The sequence below is a fragment of the Podarcis vaucheri genome, assembly GCF_965113315.1.
Source record: "Podarcis vaucheri genome assembly, chromosome: 6".
In the NCBI taxonomy this organism is placed as follows: Eukaryota; Metazoa; Chordata; class Lepidosauria; order Squamata; family Lacertidae; genus Podarcis; species Podarcis vaucheri.
Window position 1 is genome coordinate 56,260,478 of NC_138764.1, and position 21,880 is coordinate 56,282,357.

The 21,880-nt window shown below is 49.2% G+C and overlaps 2 protein-coding genes across 4 annotated transcripts; one reads left to right on the forward strand and one right to left on the reverse strand.

The window, feature by feature from the left end:
- The first annotated feature begins 247 nt into the window (after nt 1-247).
- On the forward strand, nt 248-5,370 carry LOC309535638 (von Willebrand factor C domain-containing protein 2-like). Its single transcript, XM_082228949.1, has 3 exons — nt 248-780; nt 4,036-4,165; nt 4,692-5,370. Exons 1-3 carry the CDS (start codon nt 430-432, stop codon nt 4,874-4,876), a joined length of 666 nt encoding a protein of 221 aa, XP_082085075.1. The 5' UTR covers nt 248-429; the 3' UTR covers nt 4,877-5,370.
- A 221-nt stretch (nt 5,371-5,591) lies between these two features.
- B4GALT2 (beta-1,4-galactosyltransferase 2) lies at nt 5,592-21,527 on the reverse strand. 3 transcript variants are annotated; one of them, XM_082228923.1, is made up of 7 exons: nt 21,281-21,520; nt 13,369-13,745; nt 12,094-12,329; nt 10,980-11,170; nt 9,206-9,328; nt 8,692-8,796; nt 5,592-7,147 (listed from the first exon to the last, which is right to left on the reverse strand). In XM_082228923.1, exons 2-7 carry the CDS (start codon nt 13,676-13,678, stop codon nt 6,997-6,999), a joined length of 1,116 nt encoding a protein of 371 aa, XP_082085049.1. In that variant the 5' UTR covers nt 13,679-13,745; nt 21,281-21,520; the 3' UTR covers nt 5,592-6,996. The 3 variants fall into 3 exon arrangements, with proteins under 3 accessions (XP_082085049.1, XP_082085050.1, XP_082085051.1); XM_082228924.1 differs by lacking the exon at nt 21,281-21,520 and adding an exon at nt 20,823-21,018; XM_082228925.1 differs by lacking the exon at nt 9,206-9,328 and having other exon boundaries at nt 21,281-21,527.
- Between the last annotated feature and the right edge of the window lie 353 nt (nt 21,528-21,880).

The window sequence follows — 21,880 nt, forward strand, 5'->3', positions numbered from 1 at the left end:
CGCCGCGCGTGTTTTGGAGGCCGCGGAGACTGGGAACTGGGGAGACGCAACTTTCGCTGCCCGGATGAGTGTTCGAGGGGTCTGGAGAGGGAGCACAGTGGACTTGTCTTAGCAGGCTTTTCCTGAGGTGCAGATAGGGGGCCAGCTCCCTCCCACCGCCCCGGTCCCGCCCGCTCCGTTGGGGAGGGGGTGCTGTGCCCCTGGGCGGGCTCGGGTTGCAAGAAGGGGCGGGCCGGGCCGGGCGGCGGCTGCACAAAGGCCGAGAGGCACGCCAGGGCGGTTCTTAGCCGCAGCTTCAGCAGGCAACCTCCCGGCGGGACCCCGCGGGCGGCGTTGGGGCGGACTGGATGCCCACTTTCCCCGCCAGCTCTCCTCCGCTTCGTTTCCCTACTGCTGCTGCTGCTCTGCTCCTCCCTCTCGCCAACTCCCATGCCCGGCATCTGTCCCTCGAGTTCAGCGATGCCCTTTCCGTTGGCACAGCTGAGCTTAGCGCTGCTGCTGCTGATTCTGGTGCCCATCCCAGGACTGGCAGGGCCAGTGACCACGTGCGATGCCAACGGGAGCCTGTACTACGTTGGGGAGTGGTATTTCCTGGACAGTGACCACTGCACCCAGTGCGAGTGCACAGCGGAGGGGCCTGCCTGCGCCCGCACGGACTGCACCGCTCTGCCACCTGCCTGCATTCACGTCAGCCACTACCCCAGTGACTGCTGCCCACGCTGTGAAAGGGTTGGCTGTGAGCACCGTGGACAAGTGTATGAGCTGGGGCAGCATTTCCAGGTAAGGCATTTACGGGAGAATTAGGCAAAGTGGGGATGACATGAGAAGGAATCTAGAGCGAGGTGGGCAGGGATGGATAGGTGATGGATGGGCAAAGTGAGGATATTCTAAAGCAGGAGAAAAAGCGAATGCTCTTGAAAAAGGCACTGTCTAAGAATCGCAAGCGGTCACTTCTGTTTCTTAAATCTTGTTCTGAAAGGGAGGCCTAGGCAGGAGAGTAAGAGACTGGAAGCAGGAATGGCTATCTCTTTATGGTTTGTTCATTACTGGCTGAAGCAAAAGAAAATACAAACAAAACTTTTCTAAAGTGGGTGAGAAGCACCAAATCAAAAGTGCTCTATGAAGCTGGAGGTGCTCTTAAGATGGTCCCATAAAACCAAAGTTTTTTGATAATTCAGAAGGCAATTTTATTGGCTGTAGTACCTAGCTGAGCATCCTTTGACTAACTGAATTACATTTTCATCCATTTCTTAGGCCTGACATTGACCAGTTCAGCACCTTGCTTCTGGCTATTGTCTGTTGCTGCCAAAAATGTGTGTAGTTTATTTTAGGACTTGAGTCAGACCAAACAATCTCTAGCATGGCTGACTTGGACAATTGTGGGTGGATGGGGAAAGGAGTATTTTTGGCACTAAGCCTGCACTAGCCGAAGGGAGTCAAATTCTAGCCCTGAGGCTGCAGGTGGAAGATCAAAGACCTCCATTCCTGGGCTCCATGCCTCTTTGGATAGCATGAATTGAGTGTTTGCAAAAAATAAGTGTATTGATGAAGAAAGGACCAGTTGCTACATATAGTCAAAGAATGGGCAGTGGGGTTCTTCCTAGGTGAATTGTCCGTTACCTAAACATCAAATTATTGTGTGATGACTTATCTCTTGGCCTGTCCCATTTACCCAAACACAAAATTCTGTTGAAAGGTACACAGAAAGTACCGTACTTTTCGCACCATAGGACGCACCTTGTTTTAGAGGGGGGAGAACAAGAAAAAAAAATCTCCCCCTCTCTGCCCAGCGCCCCTTCAGCGAAGCGGCAGGAGGCGCTGCGCAGCGAGGGGGAGAATTTCCCCCCTCTTGTTTCCCCCCTCTAAAACAAGGTGCCGTTTAAGTTGCGTTCAGTCGCCTTAAGGCAGCTACCTTGGAAGCCTGGAGAGCGAGAGGGGTCGGTGCCCACTGACCCCTCTCGCTCTCCAGGCTTCAGGTTCCTTTCGACCTGCTCTTTGGGGCTGGCGGGGGGAAGCCCACCACCAGCCCCAAAGAGCAGGTTGGGGAGCAGCGGAAAGCTTCTATGGCTTCTTTAGCCCAGCATGCGCTCTCCCAGCTGGAGAGGTGGCGCTCGACTAAAGAGGCTCCTGCCATAGCAGCGCGTCGTCTCTCCAGCCGGGAGAGGGTCACGGGGGGCTTCTTTAGCCCCGCGCGTGCTCTCCCGGCTGGAGAGGTGGCACGCGGCTAAAGAGGCTCCTACCAGCCAGGAGAGGGTCGCGGGGCTATGGCGTCTTCGCTCCATAGTACGCACACACATTTCCCCTTCATATTTGAAGGGGGGAAAGTGCGTCCTATAGAGCGAAAAATACGGTAAATGCTTTCTGCAAAGCCATATTGAGCCATATTTTCCCCCCAAATAATAACTTTATTATGTCCAACCAAAATATCATAAAATAGCAAGCAAGCTTTTGATTATCCAGAACCATTCAGCTGGGGCCTAGCTTGCCCTAAAATACTTTGCTCAGCCAAAGCTTCTCAGTTCTTTACTAGGGATGGCCAGATTTTGCTCTAGGTCCATAACATCTGGGTTGTAGATACAGTAATATAGGGCTGCTTCCCAACACTTCCTGGAACTAGGTTATCTTGCATTTGCTTACAAGCAAGACAAGTGCTATAGATCTAGAGAGAGAAAAGTTCTGTAATTAGGAAGGGTAAACACTTTCCTTTGTACTGTAGGTTTGTAGTACGAACAAGATATCAACTTGCCAGTGAAGTTGTGCAATCTCCTTCCCTGGAGTTATAAAGATGATCATGGACAATTATATCATTAAGATATGATTTTTGGTGTTAAATGTTGATGTCATCTTCCAGTTTTGTTATTTTAAAGTATTGTGTCGAGTGATCTAGAGCAAGTGACCAATGTTTTTATCTGCAACCACTTGAGCTTCAGTGGAGACCAGTCTTTATCATCACCCACCCTGAAGGTGTGAAATCAGACAACCAACCTATTAGTTCAGGAGGGAGGGAATTTGACAGAAGGTAGAATCTTGGAACTTTCCCCTTAGGGCAGAGAACAAAAGCATGTGGCTTGGCTAGAATTAGCCTCATGTTTTGCAAGTGAGAAGGTGAATGAGAGGTGAGGTGCTGAAAATGACTTCAGTCTCCTTTGCTGGATATTTTAAGGAGGAGCTTGATTGGGTAATGGGTTCCAAAACACATTCATGGGCCTTTTTAGCATATTGGGATCCCTGATGGTTCTGCGCTACTGGGGACAATCTTTCACTCACTCAGAGTTTTCTCTATTCAACATTTTCTTATGACCAGTCAGTTTCCCCAGTGACCAGCCGCATGATTATTTGAGAGTAATCTTGAGTTGGCCAGAGCTGACAAGATACACAAAGTCAAGGGAGATTGGGACAGAAGCTTTTTCTCCCTCAATATCTATCAATTCTTGGTTGATAGTGCCATCTGATGGTATAATCCCAGTACTGCCATGGCTATGCATTCAGTTTGGAATGCTTCTTCACACATTACAAAAAAAGGAAGATGATGGGCCTTATATTTCTTTTGTGATCACTCCTTCCCCTGATACTTAAAGCACAGATACAGGTAAGCAAAGATGCAGCCAGGAGCCTAATCCAATTAAGTATCTGAGGCATGAGTTTCCCACCTGCTTGCATACGCACATCTCTTTTTGCAAGTTACAGACAAAAGACATGACTAATTCATTCTGGAACTGCAAAATCCAGTCAATTCTGCAACATGGTGGTGTGGGATGGATGGGTAACCTATTTCTCTCAGCCTAATTTTATTAGGAGGAAAAGGGGGAGGGAAACAGGGTAGCAGAGGAGGTGCCCTACCTACTTTGACTCTGGACCAGCACACCACTGGCATGCAATTCTGAACAGATTCCCAAGGGAATGCAATTCTCAGAAAAGAATAAGCTTCTGCACCACTGATGCAAAATAGTTCTGGAGCTGCATCATCATCATCATAACCGTGTGCTGTCCACGTAAAGCTGCCTTGCTCTATTGACCAATATTTGTCTCTCACAGCCCTCAGAGTGTGAGCAGTGTACCTGTGACCTAGATGGCATCGCTCGTTGCCTAGTGGCTGACTGCGCCCCTCCGCCCTGCGTCAATCCAGTCTACGAGAAGGGCCACTGCTGCCCCACCTGTGAGGATGGTGAGAAAGACACACCTTCACAGCAAGGGACAAATGTTCCACTTCAAGCTGTCCAGAAGGGGGAGAGAACTTTGTCTCCCTTGCCGTTCAGGGCCCCTGTCCTAATGGAGCAGGGAAGTGAGAGGAATTGAGCCAAGCTGATCAGACACAAGCTTGCTTAACTGAACAGGAAGCCTCCTACTTAGAAATGATGGGGACACACCTGGTAGCCCCCACCTCATCTTGAAGGATTTGGCAGGTGTTTAGCCCTAGTGTTAGAAGAGGGGTCCCCCCAAAATGAAAAATGTCCTCCTGGTATAAAAGCAGCCTCTAGCACAGAACCTCTGCATGAGATGAGCTCTCCGTAGAGGATAGGGGTACAAGGAGTAATAATTATAATTTTATTATTTATACCCTGCCCATCTGGCTGGGTTGCCCCCACCTACACATGTACTCTTAAACTGCTTGCCATTTCTGCTTCTAAGAGTCATGATGAGACTTCTGCAAACAATGGTAGACTCTGATGCATGGACATGTCTCTCCACAGGGCCCAACTGCTACGTGGATGGGAGCCAGCGACACGTCATTCCTGCTGGGGAGAGCATATGGGTCGGGCCCTGCACCCGTTGCCGCTGTCATGATGGCCAGGATGCCGGTTACTGGGAAGGAAACCGCTTAGCTAAATGTGAGCGGCTACGGGGATGCCGGGCTACAGGTGCACATCACACCTGAGCTGCTCCAAACACCAAACAATTCCTGGGCCAGCCATTCTTCAGCACCTGCAAGGCTTCTGCTTATCCAGACAAGCCCTAGTGTGCCCTTACACCCAGCCCTGGCCCAACTCCTTCAACCATACACATAAGCAATTGCCAGTCGCAGCCCCCTTTCCAGATCTACCCCCTTTCCCTTGACAATGTCTAGAGTTATTACGCAGGGGAATAGCTCATATGAGAAAGCCCGTTTTATTTAGGATGGGTGGGCAACCTGTGGCCATTCAGATATAGTTGGACTCCCAGCTCCCATCAGCTGTAGCCAGCATGGCTAATGGTTAGGAATAATTTAGCCACATCTCGAGAGCCAGAGGTTCCCCATATGATTTAGGGAATCACCCCTCAACCACCACCACATTCCCACTCCAGCTTCAACTTCAACTAAACATAGCATCTTTTGCTACTATTTAACAGTTTTTCTCTGTGTGTGAGCATCAATAAAAGAACCTTGTAGAAGAGTTCTCTCTTGTCTTCTGGGCTGAGTAACTACGCCCAGAGTTTCCTGGGCCAGAAAACCCAGTCCCTGCTTTAAACAAACTTGTTGGGGAAGCACAATGAGGTGCCATTCATTTGGAAACAAATTTAATTCTTAATTTTGTACCTTGCCAAGATAGATTGCATAAACCTGCAGTGTTACCTCTATCCACAGACCCCACCTGAATCCCATAGGCAAGGAGTCTCCCAAGTTTTGAAACTTTATTGAATACAAAAGTCTGATCGTAGTGACCAGTGCTGCATTCACCATAGGCTTGAAAAGGGATCAAAACATTCAAATGTACAAAAGTCACCAACACCTGGGCTGCGCAACACACTCGTGCCTGGCTTCAAGCCTGGCCCAGCTGCCATCCCAAAGTGGACCGGCGCAGGAGATTCTACCTGCCAGGCACCATAACCAGAGATGAGGGACACCAGCAGCTTCCTAGCTCCAGGAATTAGGCACACGGCCGCCATGTGTCATGAGCAGACGGTCGGACCCAGGGGCCTGGCCTCAGGTGGTGGCAGATGGCAGCTTGACAAAGAGGGCACGATGAGTGGTCAACGGCAGGTTGCCTGGCAGATGGCGGGAAGGTTGATTGGTGAGTGAGTGAGGGTTGGTATGGGGTAAGTGGGTTGGAGGTGAGAGGTAGGGGACAGGCAGCAAGAAGCCAACTTCACCTTCCTCTGTTCTGTAGCCATGGCCATAGGCCCATCGGTGCCTGTGAAAAAGAGAAGCCAGCCCACACCAGAGAGTAGGCCGAACCATGCCATTTTGATTCCATCCTTGCTGAGAAGTGAAGCACACACTGCCCAACCAATATTCCCCATTCACAGACAGAAGAGCAAACACTGCTAGAAAGAATGACCTGTTGTCCTTTGACAGACAGGCTACCTGTCACACTAACCCAGGAAGCACTCAAGTATTCTAATGAGGGTTTTGTATAAAACGCCCCTGTGTTACTGGAGCCAGAAGTGACACCCAGGGCCCAGCAGGGGGACAGCACCAAGCCATGAATGGAGGTGGGCAGTGGCCAGGCCCATGAGAGCTTCTCCTTTGGAAGAGCTTCTCCTCAGCTGGGCACGAGTGAACCACCTGGACACCTTGCGAGCTGGCATTTGTCGTAAGGCCAGGCCACCCCCTGGAAGAAAGGCTCAAACGGCACTCTTGCACACTGAGAGGAAAGGAAAACAACTACCTGTACTGTACTTCCGGGATCCTTAAGGGATGCCGCTCTGTGGAAAGTTCTGGGAGAGGATAGGGAGGTTCAAGAACCTGCACAAGGTTTCTCTGCTCTCAGTGCCTTCCAGCCAGGAGTGGGGCTTGGCTGTGTCCAGGACCCCTAAGCACTGCGCCAGGCACCATGACACACTCACACCTCCTCCCCAACCTGTGAAGGGCACTGTGGAGAACTGACTAGTGATCAGGAGATGGGCTTCAGCCAAAGGCTGGGGCAAGGCGAAGGTGTAGTCTTGGCCTTTCCCGCATCCCCACAAAGGAGGCAGACAGCTCCTCCAAGCCAGGACACAGTCCTCTGAACCAGTCAGGGCTGGGATCCGCACAGCTCCTCATGCATGGGGCCATGGGCAGAGCCAGGCAGCAAAGAGTCAGCCCCGAGGGGGGCGTGGTGGTGGGCGGCCAATCTCCACGGTTACATTGGTGTACATGGGACGACGAACCACCTCCACCAGGCGGTACTGAAGCGAGCCAATGCCATCGCGTTTCATGGTCACCTTGGTATTCTGGATTTTGGTGAACCTGCCAGGAGAACCAGAGAAAAACTCATCTTACACATGAAAGTAGGCAGTTAGGTTAATTCAAGTTAAACCTACAATCCATTCCTTGATGAATGGAATAGAGCAGGCTTCCTCAACCTTCGCCCTCCAGATGTTTTCAAGACTACAATTCCCATCATCCCTGACCACTGGTCCTGCTAGCTAGGGATCATGGGAGTTGTAGGCCAAAAACATCTGTAGGGCTGAGTTTGAGGAAGCCTGGACTAGAGAGTCTAATGACAGCTCAGGCCACTTGGAAGGATTTTGGGTAGAGCCTTATGTGACATTATCCACGCACAATAAAGCAATTTCTTATGTAGAGTTCCAGCATACAAAGCACTGTGGGACTTCCGAAATGAAATTGTGTCTTCTGAACACATGAACGGACAGTCACTATGCACAGCCCTTCCAGGTTGAAAGTCCCAAGTAACAGAGTGAGCTTCTCCACCCAGAGCTCAGCTGTAAAACAACAGTCCCTGTCAAATGATATAGCAAGGTTGCAAAGTGTGATGGCGTCATAGGATCCTGGAGGGCCATGGATGGTGACTGCATTTAGTTCTCAAGATAGGTGATTACTACCACCACACAACCTTCTCAAGTGGAATGTCAGGGTCTCATGAAATACGGTTTAGCGTATTGTCCTGAAACCATGCCAGCTGTGGCTTTTCTCTGGTTCCAGACAATAAATGGTAGGGCACAGGACAGGAGTCTCTTTCTCTTTCCTTGCCTAAAACTAGCAGAACATAGATTTAACCAAACACACCTGGTGCGTGGTTGGGACTCTGATTCATGTCTGTGTCTCTTAGAAGTAAGAGGCAGAGAGTGGAATTAAAACGGGGGGTAGGTCAGAAAGAGAGGAACGCACATGCAGTAATAGAAAACACTCTCTGGGGGAAGGCTAAGGACTTGTAGGCTATCTTGGTTTGTCTCATGGTCATTCTACAGGGAGGCAAACAAATGTGGCCCCTCTCTCCTCATGAGGTGTAGAGTAAAGGTAAGGTAAAGGGACCCCTGACCATTAGGTCCAGTCATGGCCGACGCTGGGGTTGCGGCGCTCATCTCGCTTTATTGGCCGAGGGAGCCAGTGTACAGCTTCCGGGTCATGTGGCCAGCATGACTAAGCCGCTTCTGGCGAACCAGAGCAGTGCACGGAAACGCCGTTTACCTTCCCGCCGGAGCGGTACCTATTCATCTACTTGCACTTTGACGTGCTTTCGAACTGCTAGGTTGGCAGGAGCAGGGACCGAGCAACGGGAGCTCACCCCGTTGCGGGGATTTGAACCGCCGACCTTCTGATCAGCAAGTCCTAGGCTCTGTGGTTTAACCCACAGAGCCACCCTCGAGGTGTAGAGTAGTATGCTATAAAAGGGAAGAGGCTTCTGGAAGATTTTTTTCCATTAGAAATCAGGATGGAAAGCCATTATGTGCCCTGGAAAATGGTGCAGAAATTTTGTGGGAGCTTTCCATATCCTTATGTAGCTTGCAATGGACTAGGTAGGGAGCTAGCAAGCACATTGTCTTTCTCACCGCTGGGGATTGGGCTCATTGTGTCGGTCACGCTCGTGCTTGATCATGCGGTAGCGCCCAATGCGGGCATCAGGACGTGACACTTTCATGCCATTAAGCGAGATCCTGTGCAAAGAAAAAGTGCAGCTCAAAGATCAGCAGACAGGTCGGGGGCAAACTCTAAATAAAGCAGGAGTTAGTCCTCACCCTCCAGTCCTCAGCACCCCCAACCCCTTCTGGCTTTCAGAGTATTGGCTCCCCAGGCCTGCTATTTGGCCCTGATTGTTATGTGCTGTGGAATACCTACCTGCCTATGTCCTCCTCTCTCAGATTTGGGAGCATTGTTATAGAAAAGGCAGGTGTTGCATATTGCCACCTGTCATTTGCACAGCTACCCCACCCCAGAAGAGAATGCTGTTCCCTGCCACTCAGCACATTCCCAGGAGACACCACATGGAAAAACAGACTACATGGCTACTACAACCAACTTGCAGAGAACAAGTTCTGGCTAGGCTTGGCCCAGCCTCTCACGCACCGGTTAAAGATGTCGTCATCTTCCCCACCCCAGCCCCAGTACTCGTTAGGGAAGCCATTGATCTTCAGAAACTGTGTCTTGCTCAGGCCAGAGACACCTCCGAAGTAGCCAGAGTATGGCAGCCTGCAGAGGACAAGCAGGAGAGATGGGAATCAGTCAAGCCACGAATGGGTTCAGGAGCACAGAACCTGGGTGGTCCAAGCTACACCTGACACAGTCTAAATCCCTGTTTCCAAATCAGCCATGTGATGGCAACCCATTGCTCCCACTGCATCAGGTCTCTCCTAAATCCTTCCCATTTCCCTTCTCCTTAGCGGGAATGCAGGATTCCATTTTATACACACTGTACCTCCTCCATCTCCTTTTGCCATGTTTGGCAGGTAAGAATATAGACAACACGGAACATTCACGTGGGGATCCTGTCTGCTTGTTTACATCACCTTCATATAGGTTTTGCAAGCGCCCATTCCATAATGTAGTATCACAAGGACTTCCCTGGAGCATTTCATCTAGTCATATAAGAGGCAGCAAAGTTTAAATTAGGAGTGTGCACCAAACAGAAGATTCAGTTTGGCCCTTGAGTCAGTGCTTCAGAAAACAACATGCCTAAGTCCCAAGTGCTTCTGAGTTGGGGAAAAACAAGATTTCATTTCCCCTCGTTCACTATTGGGTTGTTGTTGTTTTTTAAGCTATACCTTTCCCCCTTTTTACAGTGGATAAAATTTGCAGGCACATTAGCCGCTCCACAGCAGATTCAGCCAGCCAAATAATTCCAGGGTGGGGATTTTTTCTGTCAGGTATCTTTGAAATTTGATGGTTATTTTTTTAAGCAAACTTTCCCCCCCTTCCCCACTATTGGATGAAATTTGCAGGCATCAGAGTCTCCAAGAAAGATGAATCCTGTCAAATTTCTGAACGATAGCTTCATTGGTTTTCCCACAAGGACAGCCTTCACAGTTTGGGGATGGGTAAAAAGTGTCCACTTAAACTTCCCATGTCTTTTGAGGGCAATTGTTCGGAAAGCAGACATGAAAGAAGTTTCCCTAGGTATGAAACTTGCCAATGGCAGACAAATTGGTTCAATTTTTGTGAAATAAGGACTTTTAAAGTTGATCTTGGGGTTCAGGGAACAGAACTAAAACGGATTTCCTTTCCTCCCCACAAAGCACTGGGGTTGAAGACTCCAGGTGAACTCATTCCCTCTGGTTACAAGCTTGACCTGTCAGTCACAGCAGAATTCCCCCCCCCCCATTACCCTGGCATTTGTTCTACTTTTCTACTTCAGCCATTCCACGCCCCTTCTGCTTTCCTTATACACTAAAGTTAGCTACATTAGTTTTGCTTTCAGCAGACAATTGTCAGAGTTGTCATGGTGCCATGAGGCATTTTGGGAAATCCCCACTTTGTCTCTGGATCCCTGAAGAGGTTCCACTTTGTCTCAGACCATCCCAGAATCTCTGCAAATCACCCTGCTTTGGCTGGGGATTCATCCAAAGCTGTTGTATATCCCCCACTTTTAAGTACAAAAACCCTGCAAATTATGAAGAAATGTGACATGGTAGTCTTAAGAATGGGGGAGGTTCCTGTACTGCAATCTAGATAAGAAACACATTTCACAGCTTGCAGGTCCCCACAAGGTCCAAGCCAACACAGAATGAGAGCACATATGTGTGCAATAAAGTCATATATTCCTCATTCCATTTTGCCTCTGACACTCTGAACAATTTCAAGGGGCCACTGGCATCTCAAAAAAGATCAAAGTGCACAAACTCACCGGAAGCCAAACTTATCCATGGCAACAGCAAAGTGCCGGGGTTGGTCATAACAGCGATAGAGATTCCGGTCATCCATGGGCACCAGGTCAACGTCGCTGAAGATGAAGCAGTCATAGCTCTCATCATCTCGAAGGGCTTCTAGGAAGCCCACATTCAACAGCTTAGCTCGGTTAAAGGTGTCTTCACCAAACTGTATGGAAAGATAATGAAGGGCGGGGTCACATCAACTGCCATGACCCTCTTACTCTTTCTTACCTGATGCAGCTGGCCGCCCTCTCTCTTGAGGAGGAGGAGTTTGGATTTGATATCCCGCTTTATCACTACCCGAAGGAGTCTCAAAGCGGCTAACAATCTCCTTTCCCTTCCTCCCCCACAACAAACACTCTGTGAAGTGAGTGGGGCTGAGAGACTTCAGAGAAGTGTGACTGGCCCAAGGTCACCCAGCAGCTGCATGTGGAGGAGCGGAGACGCGAACCCGGTTCCCCAGATTACGAGTCTACCGCTCTTAACCACTACACCACACTGGCTCTTGTTACATTTCATTGTAAATAGCATTCTATTTTTCCCCTATTTTTTTCTAGAACTGTTCTATCTCCCTTTATAGATCTTGCAAAGTCCCATCAACTGTATTTCAGGTGTATCGTCATGTCAGAGAGCAGGCCTGATTTTTTTAAACGAGAAGCAAGTGAGAAGCATCTACATCACATTCCACACTTACCATGGGTGCAAAGTTCATGGTGCATTGTAAGGCCCACACTCTGCTTCCCCCACAAAGCAGGAAGCCTTTGCTTCCAATCAGAACAGAGAGGCATATATTCATGAAAACTAACATACCGCTTTCCCTAATCAGGTTCCTCTCAAGGAAACCGGATGGCACTATGTTCTAAATCCAACCATCTTGCTCTCTTCCACATCAGTGGTGCCATTGGGACAGAACTTTGGGTCAGATATCCAGGCCCTACTCCTTCTGCTTTGGAGGACAGCAGGGCTGGAACACCATATTTTGAAGTAATGCACATTACCATCTGAAGGGGATATCAATGAGACCATTCAGTCCAGAATGCTCAATGACCCAACTGCACCACTGCCCCCACATTATCATTTTCTACGCACCTGGTTAATTATATAGATGCTGTAAGACACCTTCTGGCGCCGTAGAATCGGGTGCAGGTAGTGCAGCCAGTACTTGAGGTGGTGCTCCCGGTGCCGGAACGGAATGAGGATGGCCACCTTCTGGCGAGGCACACAGTCTGGGGGAGAATACTTGCCGCCCTCCCGCACATCTGGGTTTTCCCGTTGCACCCGCTCCATGCTCATGGGAGTGCTGAACTCGATAAGGAGCCGGCCCACTGCAGGAGAAAGGACTCCATTATCTATGCATCAGCCACGGCCTCTTGACTTACACAAACAGCTCATGTCCCTTTCACTAGCCAAGTTGGCGGGGCACTGCCCAGAAAAAAATCAGCAAAGAAACCTAAAAACCGAAACATGTATCAAGCGTAGAGACAGCAAACAGTCAAAGCAGAGTTAACTCGAATACCCAGCTAAGTGATTCAGAGTTAACAGGAAAGGTTGTTGCTCATTGCAGATTGCATTGTTTAATAAAAGTTTTAGCCCCAGTTAAATATCAATACCAAAGCTTGTGCTTCAACTCTTTATCCACCTGTCAGGAATAAAGGTATTAAGTTCTCTATGCCTTAAATGTTTTACCCCCTAGGGTGAGGAGATGGTCTACTTTGGTCTTCACCAACCCAGTGCTCTCCTGATGTTTTTGCGCTACAAGTTTCAGCAGCAGCAGCCATGTTATAGTCCAATACATCTGGAGGGCATCAGGTGAGTGAAAGCTGGTCTACTTCATGCATTCATTCGAAGAGATCAGCATAAGAAGGAGCTAACCCTTGTAGCCCCTACTAAGCCATGTCTGTGCAGAAGCTGAGCCCTTTCCCCAATTACTTGTAGCCCACTTGCAGAAAGGCACCAGCTAGGTACAGTGGGGCTGGGAAAGAGACAAGGAGTTGCCATGGCAAAAAAGGAAATAATAAGTCCGCTATCTGATCACTGTAAATATACTAAGAACACTATTCAGTTTGCCAGCTTTCAACAAATACTGTCCACATATTCCCAACTGCTTTTCCACTGCAGGATTGGCTCCAATGGTGGAGGCTATTGGAGCCTATGATTTGCAATACCATGCCTATTCTGCAGATTCCTAGATCTTCTAGTTCCTATTATCAGGAGCCAAAGCCACTTGACATATTTGCATTGACAGGGAAACAGCAGGTGGCAAGCAGGGCACAAATAAACCCAATAACTGCAATACAGTTTCCCCACTAAAGAGCCTTCTGTAGGACACGGCATGAGGCAGACAGAGCTCATCTGTAATCTTACCTAGGCCAGGAGGCATCTCTGGGCAAGGTGGTAAGGGCTTCTCGGTGACAGTGCTGTTCATACTGACGGACTTCACACTCGGGGCCAGGAGCTCAGGGCCCAGAGGCCCGGCGGTCCCATTAGGCCGAGAGACGTTGACGTAGGGCAGAGTGCGGGAGGAGTTGCGCATATTGAAGCGGCTGAAAAAGTCCAGGCGCTGGGCGTAGACATCAAAGTAGAGGATCATGATGATGAGGAAGTGCAGTAAACATAAGAGCAGCACAGCTTTGCAGATCCTCTCCAGGGTCACTCCCACCAGCAATCTGCTCATCTTCTGGGCACAGGCCAGCCAGCATCAGGGGGGCACAGTGTAGGGGGCTCTGGCCCAGGCACCAAGCCTATTTGGGAAAGATGGAGGGGTCAGCAAATACACCTTCCCTACCAGCAGCACCCACCAATCACTCTCATAAGAGCACAGTGTGTTAAAGGCAAGCAAGTACTACTCCTTCTGTCTTCCCCACAAATTTTGGGCATCTTTCATGGGGAAAGGGTGGCCATCCTATCACTACCATCACCCACAACCTGCAGAATGACTATGCATGCTTACACTATGGTACTGATTCCAGTCTAAGTAGATGAGCTTTTTCAATCTAATAACTCTCCTGGCATTCTATCTCCCCCTATAAAGAAATGTTGGCAAATGGGCAAGAAGCAGCCCAGCCAAAGAAACAAAAACAAAAGAGATGAAGGGCTGGCACTCAACAAGGGGTTATTAAGAAGGAAGGAGAGGGCTTCCCACTTGCCAGCACTGATATCCTCCTGCCCTTAACATCAGAAATGAAAGAAGGGCAGGTGTCCCTTGAGCTTGGGGGGGGGGGCAGACACAGGAATCAAGAGGTGAATGATCCAAGTTAGGCACTGCATCCCTTTCCAGGGATCAGGGCCTGTCTTATCTCTCCAACAACAGCTCAGGTACCAGCTCTGGAACTAGACCTTTACCACACCAGACCAGCACCGCACCCATGCCCTCTTTTCTGTATTCAATTATCCTTTGCTTCCTCAAAGATCTACAGCCTGCACACACAGACATGACAGATAACACAGATCAATCACCCATCATCATACCTCTTATCAGAAAAAGGAACCAGTTCCACAGCATTTGGAAGGGAACAATTCTCAACAGGAGCTTTATTTAAGAGGGGCTGTTCCATTTTCACTTTGAAATCTGCTGTCCCATGCTGGAGTCCCTTTTTTGTGTGTGGAGGGGATAAAAAAGGCAAGCTGGATCTAAGGCACAATTGTACACATGTGAAGAGTATCTGATCTTATCCTTATCAGCAGGATCCCCCCTCATCTATGACAACGAATTTGTAGGATAATAGCAGAAAGCAGGCAGAAAGAACAGAATGCAGAGCAGGGCTGTACTCCTAGCCCCACTTATCTGGGAGTAAGCCCCACTGTGTTTAATAGGACTTACTTCTGAATCGAGGGATGCGGGTGGCGCTGTGGTCTAAACCACTGAGCCTAGCGCTTGCCGATCGGAAGGTCGGCAGTTCAAATCCCCACAACGGGGTGAGCTCCCATTGTTCGGTCCCAGCTCCTGCCCACCTAGCAGTTCGAAAGCACATCAAAGTGCAAGCAGATAAATCGGTACTGCTCCGACAGGAAGGTAAATGACTTTCCTTACGCTGCTTTCTGTTTTGCCAGAAGTGGCTTAGTCATACTGGCCACATGACCTGGAAGCTGTCTGCAGACAAACGCCGGCTCCCTCAGCCTATAGAGTGAGATGAGGGCTGCAACCCCAGAGTCGTTCGCAATTGGACCTAACGGTCAGGGGTACCTTTACCTTTACTTCTGAATAGGAATGGTTAGGATGGCACTCTTAGGAGTCCCAATGAGACTAAAGTCTAACTAGAGAAGTAACCTTAGGATTCCCAAGGAGCCTGAAGTCTAATTAGAGAAGTAAATTTCCTGGAAATATTGAAGCCATGATTAAAAAACCCAGGGTTTTTTCCACCACTACCTCAAAATAGACATTTATGGGGACCCTGAAACATTTGCAATACTTTTGAAATGCACTATGCAGATTGAGGGGTGTTAGGAGAGGAGGAGTACCTCTGGCAGCAGACTCGTAATGCTCTTTCTGGGAAAGTTTGTCCATGTTTGGTTCCCACCCTGCACTCAGCTCTCACCTGTGGCTCCTATAGGTTGTCAGAATGTGACAGTGGCACACTCCAGGAATGGCTTCAACTGGCTGGCTAAATCAGGTAAGGGTGGCCAATGCATCTCAAATCCTCAGTAAGTTAAGGACTTTCCCTGCATGCAAAGAAAGGCTCCAACATGTTCAGCAGAAGAGACCAATAGTGGGCCAAATGGTCAAGAAGGCTGTAAGGAACCTAGCATCTCTTTGGTTGCCAGTTTATGAGGAGCAGACAAAACACTATACAGAGAGAATAAATCATCAACATTATAGCAAGACAAAGAATATTATTGTCTCCTCCAGACCTCCAAAGTGTCAAGCAGACATAAAGCACTCAATTCCATAAAAAGAACTGAGAGGGGGAAAGAGGGTGACCAAGACTCAATGGATACTACATAGAATTTAATCAGTCTCATTTTCAGAGCTATTGCCATCAGTTTATGCTTCTTAATATCTGTCATTATATTTATCAGAGACTTCTAAAACCTCTACTTTCTCCACTCACACCCACAGTCCTTTGAGGCCCAGGCAAGAGCACAGAAACAAACCCAACAACTGTGCCAACAAGAGGAAGCCCACAAGCAAAGTAACTGAATCTTTCACATGTTAATTGCAGTGCCTCACAGAGGTAGCAATGCAACTTGCTTTTGCATTTGAGAATTGTGCTTTCAGTGTGCAACTCGTGACCTGCTTATTCTAAGTGTACAGGAATAATATTGTAAGGATCTTGTACTGTACAAAGTCTTACATAAAAGTCTTCCTATTATGAAGTTTTTAGAAATCATTTTGGGGAGTAAAACTCTATCCACCGTTCCAAAAGAAAATGTTTCATAAGCCTATTTTTTCACTTTAGGGGGCAGGGTAAGGCTTTTTGGTGTGGAACTGGGTATCCCTTCCAAATATTTTTGTTTCCCCACCTAGACCTTCACAATCCCTGTGACGGAAAAGTGCAGAGTATAAATATATAATCATCATCATCTCAAGTTACTGTGCATGAAATATCAGCTTAAAAATAATAATAAACCTGCTCCTTTAATTCATTCTAGCTGTACTGAACATGGGACTGTGTGAAAGTAGGTTTTGTTAGAACAGGGGTGGATAACTTTTGGCCCTCCTGATGTTGCTGAAATACAACACCCATCATCCCTGTCCACTGTCCATTTCTGCGCTGGGGCTGATGGGTAGTTCAGAAACATCTGGAGGGCCAGGGGTTCTGCATCCCTGTGTTAGAAGAAGAATAAAGTCTCTATAACAATAGATTTATTTATTTGGAGTCTTACCTTATGCCAAAGTCAAACATTTCACTGCACTCACTGCCACTGATGGAAGGAAATAGGAGTTTTCAAGTAACTACTTCAGACACCAGGAGAAAGCATCTGGCTCTCAGCTTAATACAGAGGAAAGTTATAATAAGCTGTTTCATTCAGGCAAATGCTGGGCTAATCACAAAGCATTTAGCACGTCAGACAGCTGCATATTCAGTACATTCACCCACATACCTTAATCCCATAAAATCTCTTTCATCCTTTGTGACTGAAACAGCAGACTTTATGCCTTACTACTGCACTATAGAGTTCTATGACCCTCACAAAAAGGGAAGAAGCCAATAACTCTCTCCTTACATGGGGAGGCAGTGAATAACAGAATCATAGAGTTGTAGAGTTGGAAGGGACCACGAGGGACCACCATCTATTCTAGTCCAACCACCTGCAATGGAATCTTTCACCCAACATGGAGCCTGAACCCTTGACCATGACCCTGAGATTATGAGTCTCACGCTCTTTTAATTGAGCTGTCAGAATAAAATTTTGGTAGTGGGAGTGGGAGTAGTCACTCTTTCCAAAATATGTATGCACAAGAAAACACTCCTGTATTCATTTTACAACAATCAGTTGATCATCACTACTTCCTTCTGCCTCCAAATTCACAATGACTGTGGGCAGTGTCCAATGCTCCTGTTCCACTGGTACAAAAGACCTTGTGCTAATGGAATGGAACCTCCTCTCCCATTCAGCTCCACATACACTCTCAAAATCAGCTCTGGAGGATTGGGGAACCCTCTGGAGAAGATTTTGGGGGAACACCAGGGGTAGGAGAAGAAACAGAAGTGCCACTGTTGCCAGCAGGACTCTGTTGATGCTGCTTTGGATGCAACCCTAACGGATAGGAATCTTCACTTCATCCAGGTCTAGATCACACAACCAAATTGTAACACTCTTTCTAAAGATCTATCATCTAACCTGAAGGTTGGGAGCGAGGTTGAATGCTTTCCCATGGGGAAAATGCATCCACAAAGTAATGTAAATGTCAGGGAAAGCATGGATTTCTCCCAAACACCCACATTTCTATGTGCAGGGAGTTTTTATATCAGCTGTGAGCTAGAGGTTGAAAAGAGTTGAACTAAAACGACAGTGTTCACCCTGGCACACAAACCACAGCTTTTCACAACTTCTGAAATACATGCTGGGACATTATATGGGGGATAGAACAGAAGTCTTGAGTCCTAGATCTTTTGCACTAGGTCCTAGATCTCTTGCCCCCCTCTTTTTTTTCCCCAAAACCATTTTGCTTGCAGGCTAGCTTTCCCTTTGAAAGGGAGCCTAAATTTATACCTACACATGAAATTAACATATGCAAATATATATCATGGGCATGTGCGCTGAGTATTTTAAGGTCCTAGTAATGCCCCTGAGTATGTTTATTGTGAATGCAGCAGAGTGGAAAAAGGATTTATAAGGCACTCTCATTTAATTTTAACCTTGCATGTCCCAAACACCCTACTTACTTGCTCCAGGACACAGTGAGGAAAGTGCAATGAGAGGAACAATATAAACAGCTGAGCTGAAGCAACAATTCCCATTCCAGAGATTCACACATCTCACCTGCCACTACGGCACACCCAACAAAGCATACACTAAGGAGAGCTCAAGAGCAGAAGACAACATAGCCAGGGGAATTCTGATGGTTCAGGGAATGAATGAAGCCCCGTACAAATTTGCAGCTTCCTTGCCAATCCAACTGACACCAGCACCACTGCTGTATATGGGTCATGCTCCAAGCAGAAGCAGGCTGCAGAGCACATCACACTGGTCTCAGGGCCATGTAGCTTCCTAACGGTTTGCAATGGGCCGGGTGCACTTGCTCTACTCCAACCACATTGCAGAGCTGGAATCTCAAAAGTAGCCATTTCTCAGAACAGGACAGCATCCCAGTGCCTTGCTGAGTCTGCTGGATGAATAACCTCACCAGAGTTTGCTCTATTCGTGGTGAAGATAACAAGGCCTTGCTTAAATGGAAGGGTGTGGGGAACCTCAGAGGTAGTTTTAAGGTAGCGCAGCCAGTTTGGCCGCACTAGGCACTGGCACCACAGGGGGGCACCACAACAGTGATGTAGAATTCGGCATGAGAGGGGGGCACCAAAGTTTAGCATCACACAGGGTGCCACTGAAATTTGGGGATCCAAAGTCTGCCACTGGGAACCTGAAGATTAAGAAAACCAGTCCAGACACATCCTTGTTCACAATAAGATGGCTCCTCTTAAGGAACAAAATATCTCAAAACAGAATATGTGGATACACATTGGCATCCTAGAACCACTATGTTTTACCTGTCAACCAGATGTCTCTTGTCCTAAAGTAGCCTTTGTTAACATAGCACCCTCCAAAGTTTTGAACTATAACTCCCAAACAGCCCTAGATGGCACATGCTAGCTGGGCCTGGTAAAGTTGTAGTCCATCATGTAATTCCTTCAAAATTATGGCTTTGCTGCACTCTGGCTAGTGGAGTGGGTGCCAAAGGAATATAATTATCTCCTCCCAGGAGCTTTGCTGGTCCCCGAGTTCATCCTCAGATACTTCCTTTGCCAACCTACATCCACTGCATTCAAGAAAACCCCTGGTCTCCTCTCACACAAGAGGATGAGAAACAGAGGCAGAAGTCAGAAACTGCTTAAGTGGCAACTTGGCCCGTGTGTCAGAGACAGCTCATCTCTGGGGCAAGAAAGACTATTTGTGAAGCTAGTACACATTGCAGGAGCCCATTAGCCACCATCTTATTCCTAGGATATTATCTACAGCAGCCTCTTAAATGAGATGGCATCCCAGGTCTGCCTGTGTTTTCCCTCACAGGAGTCTCTCCATTCCTTTCCCCTCGATTAAGTATGTAGCTGGATATCCCATTGTACAAACAGAGTACAGGCAAGCTGTGCAAAATACAAGTTAGCAAAGCTGGAGAGATGGGCTTTTGCAATGTTAACAATCCACTAATGGAGCCAGACTGCAGCTGGGCTGCTCCTTGGCTGTGAATAATTTATCTGGAAATTCAGTCTTGTCTTCTGTCTGATGATCACCAGAGAGCAGACACCAATGTTTATACAATTTGTGGGCATTAAAAAATATCCAGGTTTTAACTGGAGTCAGAAAACACAGTCTCGGGTCAATAATGTTCCTTGCTGACCTGACTTGGCATAAGCATCCCTAACAGTTACCTGTTTTGGAAAGTTACCTATCTACCTATCTGTGAAAACAGGAAAGTGAAACATTCGTAAATGGTGCCTGCAGGAAGGCACAGGCAGCACAGAGCCCCCTGCTTCCCAGGCACACACATTTCTAGGCTATATATAGTGCTAGCCCCTAGTCCCATATGGCTCCCAAGGGGCCACAAAACCAATTGGCTGAAGAGAAGCCCATGGGGAAGCTCTGGGAAAGGTAAGTGGATGCCAGCCAAGGGTTGCTGTTGTGTGTGTGTTTATTCCTCTCTTCTTCTTTTTTGCAAAACTGATCCAAAAGACAGCAACAAGGCCATTCTGTTCCACACAGAGCACACAGCCTGGTAAACATATACAAGCTCCATTATTTTCCGCCTGGGCTGCCTTGGCTGTGAGGCCCCTCGTTCCTAAAAGCAGCTGCCCCTTCCCTTTTCCTAAGAGAAAGGCTACATTGTTTCTCCACGGATCCCCCTGCCTGGAACAGGAAATCCCCCGTCTTGTCAGGAACCTCAAACGGGTAGAAGAACCTCAAAAGTGAGCCGGCCCAGAGGCGGAGGGGCTGAGAAGAAGCTTGTGCAGCAGGTGCCAGAGCGCCCCCCTCCCCAATTCCCAGGCGGCCCAGACACAGCCCCAGCCTTTCTCTGCTCGAAGAAGCGCCTTGGGGATTGTGCAGGAGCCATCTTGGGGGAGGGGGAGCGAGGCTGGCTGGGGGAGGGGCTCAAGTGCCAGCATCCTAGAGATACGCGCAGACAGCCAGCCAGAGGCACACCTTTACTCTCGCCCACGCACCTGCTTGTAAACAGACATCCGTGCACAACTGTTATCTAGAGACACGCATCTACGCTGCACACCACCGAGAACTGGTACACGCGAGAGCATCCATCCGCGCCTCTCGACACACCTATGTCCAAGCCCATCGGTCCACACAATGCCCAGTTTGCCCAGGAGTGGGTGATCAGACGAAACATGGCTGAGGTGCCGGAGGAAGCGCCCCGCCTGGGGATGCGCCCCTGAACCCCGGAGGTGGGTGCAGGTGATGGAGGCGCCGAGAGGAGCCGTGTGAGGAAGACCTGCTGGGAACACACCCAGCCCCTTCTCCACAACAAAAGGAGGCTGGCGGCCGCAAAGGCAGGGTCTCTCTCTTCGCCCACCCGCCCGCCCGCCCGCCATGGGTGCAGCCCCTCTGGGCGCCCCGCGCCCGAGCAGCGGACTCCCTCCCCGGCTCGGCCCCGCTCGCTCCAGCTCACCGCCTGCTCGTTCCCGGCCGCGCCGTGCGCTCGTGGTGCCGCTGTCTCTCGGCGCCCGGGCCGGGCGGCTCAGGGGACGGCGCGGCGGCTCCCCCGGCCCCAGCCCAGCCCGGCCCGGCCTCAGAGCGGGCGGCTGCCCGGCCAGCTGCAACAGCGGCTCCTGCGCCCCATCCCGGGCAGCACAGCGGAGCCCAGTCAGGACGATGAGCGGCGCCCACACCGGGGAGCGGATCAGGCCTGCTTGGGCGCGCCGGCAGCTCCGCCTCCTGCGCGCTCAGCGCCGCCCCTGCCAGCTCCGGCCAGCCATTCCCATCCAGCCCGCTCCCCGGGCCGCTGTCTCCGCCGCCGCCGCCCTCGTCAGCCCCGTTTAGTGCAACAGGACGGGGGGCTGCTCTCCAAGAAGTCACGTGTCAGATTAGGGAACGCGGAGAGAGCGTCTTCGGGATTGGTGGAGATCACAGGTTCCTCGCCGGCTCTCAGTCCCGATCAGAGGAGAAGATCCTAGGGGGTGGGGTGGGGAGTACCCATTCATCACACACGCACTCCAGCCAAGGCATGAATCTCATCACCCAGTGGTGATGATGCTCACCTGAGGGGTGA

Bases quoted from the DNA above. Each gene is read 5' to 3' on its own strand.
- LOC309535638 (XM_082228949.1), top strand. From the start codon at position 430: ATGCCCGGCATCTGTCCCTCGAGTTCAGCGATGCCCTTTCCGTTGGCA. The intron at 781-4,035 runs GTAAGGCATTTA...TGTCTCTCACAG, and splicing joins AGCTGGGGCAGCATTTCCAG to CCCTCAGAGTGTGAGCAGTG. The intron at 4,166-4,691 runs GTGAGAAAGACA...GTCTCTCCACAG, and splicing joins CTGCCCCACCTGTGAGGATG to GGCCCAACTGCTACGTGGAT.
- B4GALT2 (XM_082228923.1), bottom strand. From the start codon at position 13,678: ATGAGCAGATTGCTGGTGGGAGTGACCCTGGAGAGGATCTGCAAAGCT. The intron at 12,330-13,368 runs GTAAGATTACAG...TTTCTCCTGCAG, and splicing joins AGAGATGCCTCCTGGCCTAG to TGGGCCGGCTCCTTATCGAG. The intron at 7,148-8,691 runs GTGAGAAAGACA...TTCTCCTGGCAG, and splicing joins AATGAGCCCAATCCCCAGCG to GTTCACCAAAATCCAGAATA.